Raw genomic sequence first — 20040 nt, 5'->3', positions numbered from 1 at the left:
TATATGTGGACTAGTGAAAGCACCATTAACTGTAATGGAAGGTCTGAGCTCTTGTCTTCCAGAAAGTGAATTCTGTTGACTTGGTTTCATTTGGTGCTAGAATTCTGCCTTGGTTTTATACAAGCAGAAAGCACTCATTCTGCAGATTACTAGAAATCCTTGCTTACCTGTAATTATCCAAATTACTATGGAGGAAAAATAAGTATCTAATGATGAGTTACCTTCATTTATTTTTTTGCAGTGGGTTTTTCGTTTACTTTAACCATTTGCTCAGATACCGTCTCATTAAGTGAAAGAATGTTTTAGGTACTCCTTTTTCCATCTTCTTCCCTACAAGATCACATATTCCTTACAAATTCATTACATTTCTCCTGCAGCTCTTTAAGAGGAAGCATCTGTATTGACAAAAATAGCATATTTTGCTGACAGTAGGCTTATCAGGCCACGTGAGTACTTGCATGTCGATTTTTGCTCCATTACATGTGAAGTAAGAGTTTTATGATATGATCCCAAAAGGGCAGATCCAGTAGTTATTCAGCACTAAACCCTTTTGCAAATGGTTATTTTGTGATTTTTTTTTTGTTTTATTTTTTTATTTTTTTAAAAAGCCTTTTTCTGTTCCTTTGCAGTCACTCTTGGAAGCACATGATATTGTGGCTTCAAAGTGTTATGATTCCCCTCCTTCTAGCCCAGAAGTCAATAATTCTTCAGTGAACAACCAGGTTGTTCCAGTAGATGCTATTCGTATCCTTGGAATTCACAAAAGAGCAGGAGAACCACTGGTAAGTAATTGAAGACGAGCGTGTCTAATTTACAATGCAAGTGAAAACGTTTGCATGTACCTTATTTTACTCTACAACACAATAATGGAAATAGTTAAAGCGTGTAGTAGTATCCTTGCATTACGTTTTAACTATTTCCATTATTGTGTTGTGTAATTTAATGGGTGGTAGGATCAGTATTGGGAGCTTGAAATAAGATGATATTTGTGTGTTCTCCATCGTTTTCTCTGTTAGAAATTATGGGGTAGTGAATAGGCAGTCACTAGGCTGAATGACTTGATAGATAACTGACTAATGCAGCATCTGTTTGGTACTGATACAAAATGACAGGATCGCATGCAGTCAAGAGCAATACAGTGATTGCTCAGTCTTATGAAAACCTGGTCTGAAAGCACTTTTGTATCACCTGATGCCTATCTGTATATTAGGAACTCTCACACTGTTGCAGCTATCACTGTTTGTTTTCATTGGGGTAGATTATAGACTCTCCCATAGCTGTGTATTTTTGCCTGAGATAATAGTAAAATGAAATTGCAATTCAAACAATGCTAAACTAGGTGTCACATAACCTCTTTCAGGGTGTTACGTTTAGAGTTGAAAACAATGACCTGGTAATAGCACGAATTCTTCATGGCGGGATGATAGATCGGCAAGGTCTTCTGCATGTAGGTGACATTATTAAAGAGGTGAATGGCCATGAGGTTGGAAACAATCCAAAAGAATTGCAGGAACTGCTGAAAAATATCAGTGGCAGTGTCACTCTGAAGATTCTCCCCAGCTACAGAGACACTGTTATTCCTCAACAGGTCAGTAGCACATTTCTACCAATTCTGTCAGAACAGCTTCTGCTTGGTGCTTTATCACATAAGATTATTTTAAGGTTTTGAATTAGGTATATTTTGATTATTTTGTGTGCTTAGTGCTAGCAGAGAGGCTGAAACATAGATATCTGTATTTACCTTTTAGAGCATTTTGGAAATGGGTTTATTAGGTAGATTAATACCCCGCCTAATATGCCTGCTTCCGACATTCTAATTAGTGTCCAAGATTGATAAGCATTTGTATTCTTCCAAGCATGTTTCTTTGACATCCAGTGACCTCCGATGACCTAGACATGATCACACCAAACTGCAGTGAACTGCCTGTGTTTATAACATGTTCAGTGTCCAAGTAATCTGTTCCATAGAATTCAGAAACATATTGAATTCAACAGATGAGTTTGAACTCCCTGACTTAAGTAGGAACTTGGACAGTGGCTATTCCTTATCGTTTTGTTGTTGCTGTAGGCTTTTGATTTCTCCACTGCAGAAGTTAATTGTGATAAGTCAGTGCTTTTGAAACACCTCGTAAGGCACTATAATAGACTGTGCTTACATTGAGTAGATACTGAGGTAATGTGCAGTGTTTGAGGCAGGTGCACTGCTTCCTTTGCTCACCAACCTAGTCAAAAAACCTCAAAGATATTTCTAGTCTACTCATTCTTCTCCTATGTCAAATCTGACTGTTAAGCAGTCACATTGTTTGTTTTAAAATACTGAGTTCATGGCAAAATTAATTCTTAGGATTCCACAGGCCCTGAATGCAGTGCTCACCTTCTGGGTTTTTTTTTCTGAGTAATTCGAAGTCAGAATACTGAGTTATATGTACTGAAATGCAAAAATGAGTGTTTTGTAATATATTGTCCAAATAGAACAGTTGGCTTTTTATTTTTCTCACGAAGCTCCTTCAGCCAAGGTTTGTGCTGCTTATTATTTCTACTCGTTCAACTGGTATACGTCAGTTTTTTTCATAGAATGTATTTTACTTGCCAAACGCAGCTTGTGAAACTTCTCGTGTCATACTTTTTATGCTGTAGGTAAAGACATTACTTCAGTTTGACAGATAAATTAGTAAGAATGCATATTATTATGTTAAAGCTTTGTAAATTTTTACACATTTCAGGTTTTTGTGAAGTGTCATTTTGATTATAACCCATATAATGACAACCTCATCCCATGCAAAGAAGCAGGTTTGAAATTTTCTAAAGGAGAAATTCTTCAGATTGTAAACCGGGAAGATCCAAATTGGTGGCAGGTTGGTAAAAAGCTTAACAAAAAAATAATAAACAAAAAGCTTCACTAGTTACCTCTTTAATTTATTATCTACTTCCATTCAACAGTAGGTATAAGAAGAAATATTTGCACTGCAATCCAATATCAAGCAAATATCAAGGCACTAGTAACTGAAATACTAGAGAAAATGGAATTATATAAATTGTATGTGTAACACTCAGTTTGCTATTGGTACCACTCATCTTTCTTTGTTCTTGTATTGTAAGCTTATACATTCCAAAATCAGCTTAAGTGGACAATTTCTAGCAAAAACTCTTAAGTTGACAATGTTAACTGTGGTAAGCCTTCCCTGGCAGCAGCTGTGGAAGAAGTGGACCCATTCCTGATTGCTCAGAGTTGAGGAGAGAGAGGGAAATTAACCCTGTGGATTTGAAGAGGGGTGAGAATAGCTGTTTGGAGAAGCTGTATCTATTATTTCCACAGTGGTGGTCAGCGTCTGTGAGCTGTTACGTGCATGTTCATAATCAAAGTGTGTGGCACTATTTCACATATTAACAGTTCATCTTGCTTTACGGCTGTATGGCTGCATTCAGTCCTTAAGTAGAGAGGTAATCCAGTGCTGAAGCCATTTTTATTTTTTCAAGACAATATACACACAATTAAACATCATCAGTGGCAGTGGCAATCTTTCCCTTTCCACCTCTGAATTGCTAACCCTCTGCCAGATAACAAGCAGTAGAAAGCCAAACGTTACTTGAGAGCAATATGTATACGACTTCTTTACAATATGTGTACGACTTCTTTAAAAGCAACGCAAGTGTTTGAATATACATCAACAACTGTTGCTGAATTCTCTTGTTTGTTAGCAATAGTAATGTTGGAAAGAAAGCGAATAAAAAGCATAAGGAAAGGCAGAAAATTTATTACTGCCAAGCTAATTAGTTTCAGAATGTAGACACTCCAAAACTCTGGAGTATCTTGACATTTAGCTTACATGCTGTTTTCTGTACTGCTTTTTGAATTCTCCAGCTTGTAACATGTGAATGTCCAGGAGAAATAAATCTCAAACACTCGATCAGTGGCAAAAATGAAGTGCATTAAACCAGTGTATAGTGTGTTGCAAGTATTGCTTTGCAGATCATGCCACTGGGAAAAAAAGTTAGTTTTCCCTTGTGCTTTCTAGAAATATTAGACTGTTACTGAAAACTTGTTAGCTGTAAAAAATCATTTAGTCATAGGTAAAAGTGTAAGAGTTGAAAAGCAAACAGAGACAGGGCAACCAGTTATGGAGAAAAGTGTGACATTTTGTAACTGTGTGTTTTTGTTGAGCTTGCTGAGAATTGAGCTTGCCATGTAATTATTTTATAGAGAATCTTAGCCAAACTTTCATTACCAGGAATACTTAGGTAACCTAAGATTTTGAATCTGTAGAAAAAGCTTGAAGGCATGATTAGGCATGTGCTAATGGCATTCACTGTTGGCGAAATGGCAGTTAATGAGTTGCATGGGAACCTGTTTGGAGCAGCTCAGGAATACAAAATAAATGTACTGTGTACTAGAAAGTCTCGGAGTTTTCTTGCTTGAGAGTTCAGCAACTTGGAGCTGTAGAATTCATTTTAGGATTTTGATGCCAAGAGTTCATGGTTATGGGAGCTTACTAACTTAATGGAAATCAGGAATGAAATTTTTATCTATTTTATTTAAGTTTCCTGAATTTTAATACTCAGTGGCAAGACAGTGCTACTGTAAGACAGAATTTTAATATCCACATCTGAGTTTGAATTTCTAAGACTTAGTAGTGAATGTATCGATGCTTACCATTGAGAAACTCTGACAGCATGAAAGTCAATCAACATCATGTCAGTGAGAAAAGTGCTGCTCACAATTTATCTATGATTTTTATTTTTTATTTTTCCAGGCTAGTCATGTCAAAGAAGGAGGAAGCGCAGGGCTTATTCCTAGCCAGTTCCTGGAAGAGAAGAGAAAGGCCTTTGTTAGGAGGGACTGGGACAACTCGGGTGAGACTTAATGAATTTCAGGAACAGATTTTGCCATGGCTCCATTTGTTTTGCTTTTCCTGCCTTCATAGATACCAGAAAACTGCTGTGTGAAAATACACAAAATATTGTGAAATACTAATTATTATATTTTGGCTTTGACTGAAAGACAAAGGCTAACTAACGTCTATGCTTAGTCTTCATAGATATGTGAATCAATTTTGACACCTCCTAATGAAAAGCTAAATGAGGTGGGAAAGGTATAAGAATTAGCTCTTTTTTTTTAATTATGTTTTTACAGTATGCACTGAAAGTTAATAACTTAAACACATTTGATGGATTTTTCTGCTGCTTTATACAGAGCTTTCTAGGAAAATTATTTTTTTCTCTGTGTTCAGTTCTTATTATACCACTTGATGTGTATGAAAATAGACGTGATCTCCTGCCCTAGAATATATAAAATTCCTAAATAGTTCCTGTAAATTTAATTAATCTAAACTTCCATATGTTGATGTAAATAAGCTTCAGAAAAACATGTCACAAAAATTATGAGATTGCCTCAATTTTTATTTCTAGGGCCTTTCTGTGGAACAATAAGCAGCAAAAAAAAGAAAAAGATGATGTATCTCACTACAAGAAATGCAGGTATCTCTTTGTGTTACATATGAATCAAAGTTCTCTAGGCTTCCAAAATTTCAGACTCTACTGTATCCAAAACTGAAAGATTTGCAGTAAAATATTTGATTATAAATTTGATATATCAGGTAGTTTTTGTGGTTTAACAGCAATAGTGAACTATGAAGATATAGTGATGCTGAGTATACCTTTTGGTAGGTGGAAGTCAAAAAAATACTTTTTTTGAAAGCTTTCTTGCCAGCAGGTTAAGGGAAGCACTGGTGGGGCCATACTTGAAGCGTACTGGGGTTCTCCCCAGTGCAAGAGTGACATGGATGTGTGAAAATAAGGGACTGATGCATCTCCCCTATGAAGAAAGTCTGACAGAGCTGGGGCTGTTCAGCCTGGAGGAGAGAAGGCTCAGGGCAATCTCATCAATATCTAAAGGGAGAGCGCAGAGAGGACAGAGCCAGGCTTCTTCCAGAGGCAACAAGCAACAACACAGGAGTCTGTGTTTGTGCATTAGGAAACACTTTTTCCACTGTGAAGGTGACTGAGCGCTGCAGTTTGCCTAGAGAGGCTGGAGTCTCCCTCTTCTGAGATATCCAAAAGCCATCTGGACATGGTGCAGGGCAGCCATCTCCAGGTGACTCTGCTTGAGCAGGGGGTTGGGCCAGATGCTCTCCAGAGGCACCTTCCAACCTCAGCCATTCTGCAATTCTGTGAAAATCACGGTTTTCTCATTCTAATCAGTTCATATTTTCTCCTTGACCTTGTGTTGTCCATGAAGGACTAACTATTTTATTCCCAACTTAAAGCAAGAAAGCTGACATCAGACTTAATGCCCTTTGAGTATCATTTGTATTTGCGTGTGGTCTGTTGACATAGAGCAGGACTGCTTTATTTTTTTTTCTTAAAATAGTGGCTGTATATTAACTATTTTTTGTGCACTTCTGAATGTAGAATTTGATCGTCATGAAATCCAGATTTATGAGGAAGTAGCCAAAATGCCTCCTTTTCAGAGAAAAACACTGGTCTTAATTGGAGCCCAAGGAGTGGGGCGAAGAAGTCTGAAGAACAGGTTTATAGTACTGAATCCTACTAGATTTGGAACTACAGTGCCATGTAAGCTTTCAGCATTCCTATTGCAATATCGTATTTTGAGTCTCCGATTATCTGGAAAATACCTGATGTTAATAGCAGTGATTTAGAGGAGGAGTAATTTTGTCAGAGTATAAACATTGTGTAGAGTGGGAAAGCAAAAGGTTTTTCATCTTCTCAAACAACTGGACTAGCATATGATGATAGTGAAAATATTAGTAACCAGCAGTTAGATGTTACTGATGCTGCAGAAAACCTGTTTTTGTATGTGCAGGATTTCCGTGTGCTGGGTTTCTTCAGTGTCAGTCACCATCAGTTACTGCAGATTCTGGAAGTTCCTAGTAGTCTTCTGTAAGGAACAGCCAGTGGAGTTTCTGACGTCTGCCATTTAGTTTTCAATCTGTAGAAGCACTCCAGGCATTGTAAATTTTTACTTTAGTATTAGGAATGTAGGGGAAAGCAACAAAATTTCCTGTAAAACTGAAGTGTTTGTGATCTCCAAGATTTGTATGATGATCTGATGTTTTAATACATCTAGCCTCGAGCCCATGATCTTTCTTTTTTCTCCCTATCAACTTCAGGAAAAAAATCCTCCCTCGCTGAAGTATTGTTTTCTTGCCTTCTTTCCAGATTCATTCACAAGATCTTTGTTTTTTTAACTGTCTCCTCCTGTTTGACTGCTGACCAGAGAAGTCCACCCTAACTACATTCCTATTCTCCTCCTCCCACCTGCTTTTCAGAATTTCAGAAACAGTCTGTTCCCTTCTGTTTTCAGTGAGCAAGAAGTAGATCTAATAACAGGGGAGGAGATATAGGTCTCAAAGATAAATCTCAACCTGATAGAACCAGTCTCTCTCATTTTCTGGCCAGAGCACTAATAATTGGTATGTGAGACTGATAAGAAGATTGACTTCTCAGTGTTACTTTTTGAAGAAATCTTCCCCTGGAAATGTCATTATTTTATACTGGCAAAATAGTAAGACACTTTTTATTACTTCTAAAATTCTTTATCCCCTAGAATTATTACTTCTAAAATTCTTTATCCCCTAAAAAGCCCTCAAAATTACTAGTTTCTCTAAAATGCTGTATAAGTGCTTAAAAATATGTAAGTAATGCAACACAATGCTAAAATGCTTTGACTTGGAACCCTTGAACACCCTTCAAAAGCATAAACGTAAGCTCTTCCCACTTAGCCACCTGACAATCTAATCATGCATATGCAGTACATAGTTCATTATATATAGAATCTCCTCTCTCCGTTGTTTTAGATTCTGTGTAGGATAATCAGTAATCTTAGTTGGCTTTAGTTTCTTAATTCTCCTGGTTATTCACAAACTCGTATGTGGGCGGGGTTGGTTTTGGGGTGGGTTTGGGTTTTGGCTGTTTTTTTTGCTATGGGGAGAAGCATGTCCTTGGTGTTGAATTCTAGTCCACAAATGGTGCTGTGGTTTTTTTTCCTCAGTGTGGATAGCTGAAGTATTAAGTCATCTTCTGGCTATAAACTGTTAAAACTCATACTCCTTCTCCAACGTTTATTTCAAACTGATTTTTTTTTTTTTTTTTTTGTAGTAACCACTATAGTTTTAGTAGAATCTTGCCTAAAAACAGATGTTCTTGTGACGTGTTTATTGCCAAGAGCTTCAGAAAATCCTTTCTCCTGGGACTTGAATTTTCTGTAATAAAGTTGATAGGAATTACTGGAAAGGGGAGAATGCTTTCAACTTGGTGCAACTTCATGATACAAGTGGTGATCACCAAAAAAGATCTGTTCGCTGTTGTTCACTGTTATATTTAACATATTCTAGAGTTCAAATCTAATTAAATGCAAGTATATGCAAATTTTATGGTGATAGGACAGCAAAGTTGGTAATCATCTGATATGTTTGTATTATTTTAATTTTAAACTTTCTTGCTTAAGTGATGTCTGTGCCGCATGGTATAGACAATACCCAAGAATAGCTGCTAATGTTTGCTTTAATCTCAGTGAATTTACCCTGCTTTAAAGGGTATTTTGTCCTGGAAAGCAGCATTAGCTGGCCTTCACTAAGATTGTGGTGGTGGTGGCTGGGCTGCTTCTGATATTTAAGCTAACTTTCTGTATAGATGGCTCAGGTAATTCTACTCTGATTCAGAATAGGCAAATAGAGCAAGCGAAGTATGTGCTAAGCTTTGGAAGGGGGGCAGATTTTTGATGTGCTCTCAGCTGGTTTCAGAAGTATCTCTGGCTTTTTATTAAGTGAATAATTAAAAAGCTTATATGAATGAGTATCGTATGTGGTGTGAAGAAGTAATTCAAAGGAAATAAGTGAATGGGTGAGTAAGCAACATATAGGAAAGAACAGAAATAAAGAGAACAGGAGAGGCTGTGCTCATTTTTGAAACTTATACTAGAATAATTAATTAACCTGCATATAGATAATTAGAATTTTATATTTATGTTCCTAACTCGCTAGGCAGCCCAGTCTCATGTTTGTATTCCAAATATGAAAAGAAAACATTTAATTTATATTCTAATTTTTTTGTTTAGTTACTTCGCGAAAGCCAAGAGATGATGAAAAGGATGGGCAAGCCTACAGATTTGTGTCACGAGCTGAAATGGAGATGGATATTAAAGCTGGCAGATACTTAGAGCATGGAGAATACGAAGGAAATCTTTATGGCACCAAAATTGATTCCATCCTTGAAGTTGTTCAGACAGGAAGGACCTGCATCTTGGATGTAAATCCTCAGGTATATTATTTATAATGTCACAGCTAAAAGTGTAGGAGTATAATGTTGAAGAAACACGCCTTCAAATTTGAAGGCTTCTTCTGTGGTTTAAAGATTACAATATTGACTGGATTATTGATTTGGGGCACTTAGTTGGATTGAGTTCTAAAGACTGATAAAACCAAACTTAGATTCTGCATGGAGGAGGAGTCTTGCAGAGTAGTAAATAATCTTTTTAGCTAAGGAAAGAATAACACTGAGCATTTCAGAAGGCAGAGTAGGAGTTTCTGAAATAGAAGTAAGAATCTTCACTGACATGTTTCTGTGCATTGTAGGAGACTCGTGTTGCAGTGCCCCTTAAGTAGTCGGGGCGTATGGCGAGTTATTCTCAAACTTAGCTGTTGGGCTTTTTTTTCCTTTTTCTTCCAGGCCCTGAAAATATTGAGGACTTCAGAATTCATGCCCTATGTAGTGTTCATTGCTGCTCCAGAGCTGGAGACTTTGCGTGCTATGCACAAGGCTGTAGTAGATGCTGGAATTACGACTAAACTTCTCACTGTAAGCAGATTATTTCATATTTAGTTTGCTTTGAACAGGATGTTCTTGGTTTTTTGTCTTTTGGCTTTCATTTTAGATAGAATTTGTTCTGAAATTAAAGTTTTATAGAAAGTTAGGCAAGACTTTTGCTGATTACATAGTAGAAGTTAATCAGGTACTATGTATAAGGCAGATTGCTGCTTTCTTGAAAATAGACCTCTTACAGAGAAGTGTTGATTACAAAAATTACTTGTAATGTGTTCTTTGGTAAGTGTCACCTTTGATTATTTGCAGCAAATGGTAGCTATTTGATGGTGGGAATTGTTCTTTTATGTAAATGTCTTTCCTTCACTTTCCCTCTCTCCCTCCAAAAAGCTTTGTTCAGGTTTGCCTTATAATATAGGTGTGCCTTAAAAAATGGAATCTGTAATACTTGGGCAAGATAGTGCGGCCTGCATAAAAAACCCCAACAAACCAACAAGGAAATGCACTTAGGCCGTGTTTCCACTGCTGCAGCAGCACATGCTGCAGTGAGAATGGCTCAGAGCTGCCAGAGTAAGAAGTGTTGAATAACTTCTCTTTCCCTTCAGTTCCTTGGATTTGTCATGGAAAGCGAAATGGTACATTTTATTCATTAGATTTTCTGTCCTTGTCGGAGACACACTGTATAGCAGAGAGAAATGAGACACTTCCTCCAGTGCAGCAAATCATAAATGTTCTGTATGGGCATGAATTTTCCCAGTTGTGGGACCAAAGCAGAAAAAGCCAGGCTGAGCAGTTAAGAACATTGGCCTCTGTGTTCAGCCATACGACTTTCCCATTTGAGAAAAGCCATGGTTTGCTGACAACTCACAACAGCAGTGCTGCAGCTTAGATAGTAACAATATCTGGTATAATCTGACAGGGCATTCCAAGTAATAAAGTGGGAGGTGGGTTAATTTTCACAAAGTGAATACAGGAATTTTAGTCTTTTTTTTCTTTTTAAACCATAAGATCCCATTCTCTTAACCACAAGAGACTGTCCAGTCCTAGTCAGAGATTCTGTAGATTCTAGTAGTATCTCTGTGTGTGCTCTGCCTTCCCTCCTTCCTGCCCCAAATGATCCCTGAGTTCTGTGGAACAAGTATAAGAAGGCAAGGCTGAAAATGTCCAGACAAGTATAAAAATAATGTCCTGCACTTCCTAGTATTTGATTCTCTAAAGGACATCCTTGCTTTTGTTTTACTTGTCCTTATGAATAGTAAAGAGCTTCGTTACAACTAAAATATGCATTTATATATCTTTATGGATTCTAAATCATGTATGTAAGGAGTATGATTTATCATTTCATATTCTTCTACTTCCTGAACACATAAAAACCAAGCTTCATTTGAAGTATTACGTTCTGCTTGCTGCTGGATGTGTCAACATTGCTCGTAGCATCCTAAGCAAAAATTTTGGCTGTTGTGGTGCTACATTTGGTTGTTTCCTTCATTTACCGTGAAGGAAAGGCTATTCACTTTTTCACTTTGGCTTTTATTTTCACAATCTTATCAGGACTTGAAAATAATAGAAGTAGTATTGTCAAGGGGACAAAGCTTGTTATTCTTTACAAAAAAAATTGCTTTTGTGCAAAACTGCAGAATCTTCTAAGAATGTGGGGCTAATGAAACGTTAAAACAGTGCTCAGTGGTAGCATTTCATGAAGGCTTTGTAATGTAGAAATAGACATTTCCTGCATGTTTTGCAGCTCAGATCAGAACTAAAATAATGCAGAAGTGGTTTACAGATGAGGAACTGATGTCAGGTGAGCAAGGCTACAATGTAGCCTCTAAAAGCCATAAGCTATTGTAGGCTTTATTGTACTAGCCGTGTATCTTTCATTGTCTTTCCTTTCACTCTAATTTAAATTCATGGATTAGTTGATGCTTTCTGTAGAGATCAAAAAAAGCACAAATATATCTATGTAACCGATTGTCTCGGGCATTCCTAAAGCATGAACTTCATTCTGATTGCCTCATCAGTGGCACAGACGAACTGATTACCTGCCCATTGTGCACACCCGCCCAAGTTCGTGTGCTTCTAGTGACTTTGGTAAAAACTGCAAGGTCTGCAAACATTTGGTTGCCATATGTAACATTATTGGCACAGCTTGTAACGTTTTCATGCATTTTAGCTTAAATCATGTCAGGATTTACTATAAATGAAAACTTGCATTAGTTTTTAAATATACTCAGTAAATAGCTTCAAATAGTTACAGTACGTAATGATGGGCTGCTTCTTCTGTATTTGTTAGGATTTGCCAAGTCTTATGTTCTTGGTAATCTTTCAAATCTTTTCAACAGGACACCGATTTGAAAAAAACAGTGGATGAAAGCGCCCGGATCCAGAGAGCGTACAACCACTATTTTGATCTGACTATTGTAAATGACAACCTCGACAAAGCCTTTGAGAAGCTCCAGACTGCGATTGAGAGACTGAGGCTGGAACCGCAGTGGGTCCCAATTAGCTGGGTATATTGAGATTTCTCAAAAGGAGCTTAAGTAACAAATAAAATCAACTGCAGCAAATATGCTAATGTGACGTTGTGTAGATACCGATGATAACCTGCGGCACCTGTGCATTTTTACTCTGTGTATATTCAAAAGTACACTGTTCTGAATTTTTATAGAAATGTTGAAGGGAAAGTGTACTTAAATATGTAATTTATTTTAATTTTTCTAACTTTTTACAGATAACCTTTCTATTCATATCACATGGAGGAAATGCGTTTAAGCATTTTTATATGTTTTGATTTAGTACCTTTGCCTTTTTCATCTAAGAAAGTTCCAGTCATTCACTTCAACATTTACATCTTGGTCTTACATTTTCACTGTGATTAAAACAAGGATACTTGAAACAATTTTTTTAAAACTTGTAATGTCAGTATTTAACTGGTCAAAAGTGGATAGCTCTTATTAGGAGAGAACACTAACTTCTTTGGGTTTTTTTCTTCCTGAAAAAATAATAAGTTAATGGGAGCAGAATCTTAAATATTAAAAGCAGCAACCAACACACAGCTCCATTGCTTCATTCAGTTTAATGTTGGTGCATTCTTGATGTTTCACAAATTCTTGACTTCTCTTGATTTAGGCAGCTGTTGTGTAGGTTCCCTCACTTGTCTCTTGAAATACCCTAAAAGCAATACCTTGCAAGCTGCTTGTTAGGTTGTGTTTGTGGGAGCCAACCTGTTAGCCCGTCATGATTGAAGCACCAGTGTTGGAAAGCTTGTGCGCAAGGTAATACGGGGAACTTGAATAATGGTGATGTAGCCTGAGAGAGAACTTGATAACGTGGAGCCTTGTAAAGTGACGCTTACTGTTAGGACATGTCATTCATTCGCACTTGTGAAAACACATTGCTTTAAAAAAAAAAACAACAACAACAAAAAAAGGGCATTTTCTTTTCTTAGGACATTGTTCGATATTTGTATAGTGATCTGTGGCTTAATTTCCTGTGAGATCTAGCTGAGTTCTGTATTATCTTTTGAATATTTGTGTGTGATCAACTGCTGTGTTTTGAGTGTAATGTAATGGAATTTCTGAGCTTTTTGTTATATTGTTTTTAATTGCATTTTTCAGGAGATAGCTCTAAGTTGGACACTTACTGCTAAAAAGCAATATTGTTTATACCTTCTAGTTTTACAACATATTTCCTTTTGTTTAGTGACAGTTCTCCCCTTAGGCTCATCGATGTAATTTGTATTAGGTTCAAAATCATCGATCAAAACTTATGCCAATGTAAATTTCTGCTTAACAAGAGCAAAAAAAAAAAATCTAGCTTGTTGCTAAGACTAGCTCCTTTGTATTTTATATTAGTGTCAGCTGTTGTTTATAGCAACATTCATCATCAGTTACCAGGTTAGGAGTCTAAACTGAAATCATCTATTCGTTTAATTTCTTTTCCATCTGGTGACAGGCACCTGGCTACTGAATTCTTTTTCAGCACCGTAGTGTGACACGGAATGCTACCAAAGGGCAACTTCCTCAGAACGATTTCTGAAGGAAAAGAGGCTTAGACACCATAAACCAGTGTTGCTTCCTGGGGCTCTTAAAGACTTTACATGCACAAGGAAAAGAAAATTAGAGTTGATGCAGTATAGGAGAAGTGTCAAGTCTCAAAAGATCCTCAAAATACCAGTTTACTACAGATGATTTCAAAAAGCCTATGAAGTTGGTTGTTGTGGGGGAAAGGAGGTGGGGGGGCTCGAGATCCTAGTGTATGTGGAAAAAAAAATATAGCACAGGTAATCTTTGTGGCTCTTAATGCTGAGATTTCAGTCTTTTAGAGGGATCTGAAATTCTCTAAGGAAAGTTTGTACCACTGCTTTGTTTTATCATTATACTTTCCAGGGTGTGTTTTCTCTGGTTTTAAGTTTGGCAGAGCTTTTAAATGTGGCACCAGCATGAGACTTTTATTCTCCTTTCCCAGGAGACACATTCTGTGATCCTCTCACTCAGAGGCTGCTTTGAGAAATGGATGGAGTGTTGTATGTAGCAGCAATGATAGCAGAGCCGTTGCTTCACTATTTTAATGATTTGCTATTGGCACGATATGCTGACCGTGACTAAACTGTGTTTGTATGCTGTGTAATAGGAGATGTACGTACGCTGTAAATAAGATGTGCTATCTGAACAGATATGATGCCTTTTCATTATGAGTTAGAAAATACTCTATTTGTGATGCCAAAAGTGGGCTGAGCTCACTCTTCCCTAATGAATGGAATGAGAAGATCCTTCAGTTTGCACACCATAGGTTTTTATATTGCACATACTGCTTATTTTCATCTTTTTTTTTTTCCATAAATTTACTTAACCAAATGAAACACATGAAACGTGGGCACCAAGGTTTAGTCAGGAAAACTTCTTGTATTTCCATCTCAGAGAGAGTACTGTCAAAAGAGCTTCTCTAGTTAAGTAATCTCCCAGTAGCCACGTATTTGCTAAAGCCTAAAGCTTTAGGTTGCTCTGCAGGTTCACACAGTATTTTTAAATGAAGCAGTTAGCACAGTGGAGCCTCGTGGCTCTCCGTTCAGTGGTGTTAAGGTAGATGCTAGTGAGAAATACAATTCCAAATCAATAAGAGAAGATGGCTTGCAAAGATTTTATCAAAGTGTCTGCATGTTTTACTCGGATGTTCACATGCAGGTTGTAAGGGGAAAAAAAACCAAACACAACCCAAAACCAAACACCACAGTCCTTGCATCTATTAATTAAACCTTGAAAACAGTTCATATGGGCAGGTATGCAACATTGGGGCAGGGAGAGGGGTTGGCTTGTATTTGTGGTAGTGGATTTGGTTTTGTTTTGGTTTTGATGAGCCTTTCTGCTTGGTTTGTCACTACCTGGTAGGATAAGTAGAGTGAGAATGGTACTTTTTTTTGTTAAGAAGGGTGTTCCTTGAAGGGTGTCATTTCAGTCACACACACAGCGGCACTCATCCCTACCTGTTAGGGAATGCTGAGTCAGGTGTTGGACTGCGAGGGACCTGTACTTTGTGCAAGTAAAGGAGAAAGACACCATGGAAAGTTAGTTCTGAGCAAGTGAAAATACTTCATGTAAGAGCTGCTTGAAGTATTTGGGGGAGTGAGGGATAAAATAAGTAGGATTTCACGTGTCTCATTCTGTACTAAACACTCATTTTCAGGAACAAGAAAGCTTTTTACATTGACTGTTAATGATAACAATAGGTGTGTCTAAGCGAGGTGAAGATGCTGCTAAGTGTTTAAGATATGTGGTATGTATCACAAGATAAATATTTAAGTAGTTTAGAAAAGTAAATTATCAAATAGTTGTCTGTGTATATGTATGTATGTGGATGGTAAAACAAAAAAAAACGCTCATGTCTGCTATCACATTACTAAGCTACCCTGACTTAATCCAGAAATGTACCTGCATGTGAGACTTTAGAACTGGTACACTTCTCCACCTGATTTATTGTGTTTACTAATGTATATTTTTCTAAATATACAGATATTTCAATCTAAAAATTCTATATTTATCTGTAATTTCTATCTGTTTTGGACAGTGCATGAAGTGCTGTAAAATTCTGTACATATATAGACTTATAGAAGAAACAGTGTAGTTGCCCTGTGAAGTTATACATAAAAGTACAGCCAGTATGCCACGACCCCTACATTATTTCCTTTAAATGCACCAAAAATTCCCTGAAGTGTGCACCAATCTCAACTTTAATGTAAATACTTTGGTGCGTGTGTACCCGAGTGATTACCTTGCTGTCCCTAGATATTACACTAGCAGGTGTACTTTAGGTTTGACAGTGTCTGACGAGATGCAGTCAATTAAAGGTTAGTGGGATAATTACAGTGGGACATGTCATCTTGCACAGATTTATAAAGGTCTTCCAAAATGTTCTGCAAATATCAAATGAAGGTATAATTATAGCAGACTCACAGACTGACATAGGCAAGGGAAGTTGAATTTATAACCAATCCAGTATCCTTAACTTGTGCCGTGTTCTCAGATCAGCGCAGCTCTGTGTGCTTAGTTGTACAAAGCTCTGCGGAGCAGGATGGCAGCTCAGCTCATCACTTCTGAAAATGTGTTTGTATAAACTGTCTCATCTTGGACAGGCTCAAAATGTGACACTTCGTTCCCAATCCTCTGTGCAGTTCTAACTCATTGCATCCTCTAAAACCATACCTAAAATGACTTGCTGTACAAATTGCCTGCAGCTCAGTGTTCAGGAAGTCACATGGGTTTTGTTTTGAAGAGGGTGATTTAGATAAAAAATAAGAAACTTTTTTAGACACAGAAAATTCCTGGCTCGGTACCCTTTGGAGCTAAGCTCGCCTCTCTGCATTACTTAAGTAAGGACAAGGGAGAAGGATCAAGTAGAGCATCACTCCAGAAATTGGGAGAGGTGGGTTCTTATCTGTCTTTACACATGAGCTTTTGTGAACACGACCAAATTCAAGCTTCCTTTACCTATTCCTTGGTTTCCCATCCCGTCTGCATCTGTCTCGATTCTTTGTTCAGATGGAACTCCGAGGCAGATGCTGTTTCTCAACACAGCTACAGTGCCAACCGCAGGAGATTCCACGCCACTCGCTGTGCCTGTAGGTACAGTTTTAAAAGACCACCCACAGGCGGAGTTCTACTGCATCGGTCATGCCAAGGTCTACGGACTGTTTGCTTCATGCATTCTCACCCACATTCTGAAGAGTTAAAGTATTACATTGTTATTGCCAAACTTCCTCATACTACTTCTGCAAAAGCGGTGGGAAATCAATTTATTGATGCCCAGGCGCTCCTGACTGGATACAAAGACTTCCAAGTCGGCTGGGCCTTTTGCCTTAAACACCCCTCCCTGTCAGTCCCTGACAAAACCTCTCCTGGGCCACTGAAAGGTCATTCCTGAAGGTAAGAGTCCAGTTCTGGCCCATTTTTTTAAATTTTTTGGCTACGTTTCCTGTTTTGGCCCTGCTCTCCTTGGCTTTCATGTATTTTTAACAAGTTTACCAATGAGAATTGTCTGGGATTCTCAGCTGGTGTCACTGTTACATTAAAAAAAGAGTGAAAACACTTGTAAAATAACCAATTTTCAGAGGCAGCTTTGGCTTCCAAACGTGTTAGATGTGTGCTCATGTGCACACCCACATGCACACAGATGTCTAAATCAGACTTAAGGGTTGGTATCACAAGTAGCTCAGACAGTACCTGAACTCTTCGGAGTGGGACACTGTCCCCCAAACTGTCACATTCTAAACAGCTGAATTTTCTCTTCATGTGCTGCTGCAGCTGGAATTTACCTGCACGGGCTGGGAAACCAGGTGCTACTCAGTGAAAGCTGTTCAGCAGTTTCACCTGAAAGTAGAAAGTTGGGTTTTTTTAACCAGGGGTCTCAACAATATTTGTATTTTATGGAATAAATTACACTTAAAGGAAATGTGAATTTTGTTCTCAGTATTTTGAACCTTTTCTCATGACAGTTGGGTACGAAGGTCCTTTTGCTCTCAAGGCATTGGTCAGATGCGGAATATTTACTGACCAACCTGTAAGTTTAAATTAGTTGGAGTAATCCTGGAAACGCTGTCTCCCATTTTATCCTTTTCCTTTTAATGTCATTAGCTGCTTGTCTGTGCAAGTCTGGCTGTCCTCGCGGCTGATCCAAGTACCGCTCCCTATGTAGCCAGCACTTACCTAGGACAGAGTAAAACCTTTTCCAAACACTCAAGTAACTTTGTTCTGGGGGTGGCAGCAAAATTGTTGGCTGCAAAAAAAAATGCATTTTTGACTGATTTTTGTTGGTTTAGGTCTTCTAACACAGTTAGAGATGGAGGTAACGGTGGAACTGTGTTTCTCTCCTTTGAAAATGCATGTCAAGCATTCCTTCGCCTCCCCTTCACCACACATCGCCCGTGTGTGTGATGCTTGTGTGCTGTGCTCTCCGAAGGGGGGCTGCTTCCTTAGGTTTTACAATACAGGAAAAAGTGGGCTAGGAACTGTAAAATCTTGGTGAAGTGTTTGAATTTAAATGTGTCTTAGAAGTCTGTCAGTGTGCATTTCCTTACCTTGCTCGTCCTCACAACTGGATTTGCCTATTGGAAGCTCTCGTGGGTTTATTTTTTATTTCTTTTACAGCGTATTAAATTAAACTGGATTTGATATTTGTAAAACTTTTAAAACTGCTCTCCTGTAAAAAAAATACTTTCTTTAGCTGAAAGCATCCTAAAAAAGAAAAAAAAAAAAAGATCATAACTATTAGTAAAACTTTCTAGCGTAACCCTGGAGATGATTTAATACCTGATTGTTGTTTGAGTACAGTGCTGTAGAGCAGGCCCAGGTGATGGCACTCGTTAGGGGTCTGACTTCATGCCGATAGTCAGCGAGTACTTGGGGCATTTTTAAATTGTGACTTGTTTTCTAAAACCCCCATTGTCTTTTTCACAGCTAATATTTTCACAATAAACACAGCCAAACATTGAAATTTAATGTACAAATTGTGAAATTCTGTTAATTCCCAACAAAATATTTTTGTATATAATAAAGATTTAATATTGAAAAAATCTAATTACCTTTTTTCTGATGTTTTTGGTCATACTCTGAATTGTAGGCAAATAAGGAAGCAAGAAGCTGCGCACATCTGCCTTTTAGCTGTACCCAATCCTAGAATGATTTGGGTTGAAAGGAACCTTAAAGATCACCCAGTTCCACCCCCCTGCCATGGGCAGGGACACCTCCCACCAGACCAGGCTGCCCAAGGCCCCATCCAACCTGGCCTCGAACACCTCCAGGGCTGGGGCAGCCACAGCTTCCGTGGGCAACCTGTGCCAGTGCCTCACCACTCTCACAGTAACAAATTTCTTCCTAATATCCAATCTAAATCTCCCCTCTTTCAGCTTAAAACTCTCACCCCTTGTCCTATCCCTGCACTGCCAGAGTTGGTGACGGGCAGTGCAGCAGGGCCTGATGGCCTCGGAAGGCAGCGCAATGCCCTTCAATAGGAGGCTGCTGCCCTTATCTTCCCTGGTGCTGGTCTGATGCTGAATTACAAAGATGCGGTTTCTTCCTCCACCTCCTGGGAAATGCAGAACTACAGCACAGGGAAGCATCATTTGGGGGATGGAAGTCAGAGTGTGAAATCAAATCTTTTATGAGATGAGCATGAGATGAGCTCCAGCCTTCTCTGAAAGACCCTACAGACCTTTTACCGCTGCCATTTTCTAGGAAAAACCTCATCTAACCTTGAAGAAGCATTTTCTGTAGGAGGCCGGCTTGTCACAAGAAATTGCTTTTGTATCTGAGATGTAGCGGATGCACATCCAGCTCTTCTGAAGTGGAGTCTGAATTAATTTGGATCAGTGCAGCTTAGGCTGGGTCCCTGAAGAGGAGATCCTCATTGAGCTTAGGAAAGGGACAGGAGTTACTTAGAGAGAGACATCGCTTCTGCTGTTCCCTTGGATCTTCATAGCCCCAGTCAGATCTATTTTTGATATTAATTTGCATACAGATCCTGCTTTCAACAGCATGGAGAAATGATAAACACAGAACCTGCCTTAGTGTTTCTTTCCCGCCCCCTCACTGTGCTACTCACTCAGTTCTGATAAGACCCTCTTGGGCTTCCTCCTGGTTTAGAGGGGCTTCTGTGGTCACAGAAGTGCTGTGAAATGGAGGAAAGCTGGGAAACCCCACCAGAAAGAGCTCAAAAAAGGGCAAAGCCAAGACTGAGGCGCAGACAATGGCTTCTGCAGATATGCCAATCGATCCT

At 38.4% G+C, this 20040-nt stretch overlaps 1 protein-coding gene across 3 annotated transcripts in view; it reads left to right on the top strand.

Annotated features, from left to right (window-relative positions):
* Window positions 1-18810, top strand: part of PALS2 (protein associated with LIN7 2, MAGUK p55 family member) — a 60120-nt gene extending 41310 nt beyond the window's left edge. For all 3 annotated transcript variants that reach the window (XM_054059265.1, XM_054059263.1, XM_054059264.1), the window contains 9 exons: window positions 630-782; window positions 1361-1588; window positions 2724-2855; window positions 4752-4851; window positions 5407-5475; window positions 6409-6570; window positions 9074-9276; window positions 9685-9813; window positions 12117-18810. In XM_054059265.1, the coding sequence (XP_053915240.1) occupies window positions 630-782; window positions 1361-1588; window positions 2724-2855; window positions 4752-4851; window positions 5407-5475; window positions 6409-6570; window positions 9074-9276; window positions 9685-9813; window positions 12117-12293 (1353 nt within the window). In that variant the 3' untranslated portion in view covers window positions 12294-18810. The remainder of the gene's footprint in view (window positions 1-629; window positions 783-1360; window positions 1589-2723; window positions 2856-4751; window positions 4852-5406; window positions 5476-6408; window positions 6571-9073; window positions 9277-9684; window positions 9814-12116) is intronic.
* Window positions 18811-20040: the final 1230 nt, after the last annotated feature.

The sequence above is a fragment of the Cuculus canorus genome, chromosome 2, assembly GCF_017976375.1.
Source record: "Cuculus canorus isolate bCucCan1 chromosome 2, bCucCan1.pri, whole genome shotgun sequence".
Taxonomy (NCBI): Eukaryota; Metazoa; Chordata; class Aves; order Cuculiformes; family Cuculidae; genus Cuculus; species Cuculus canorus.
Note: the sequence above shows the minus strand (reverse complement) of the source record. Positions and strands in the feature narration are given on the sequence as shown.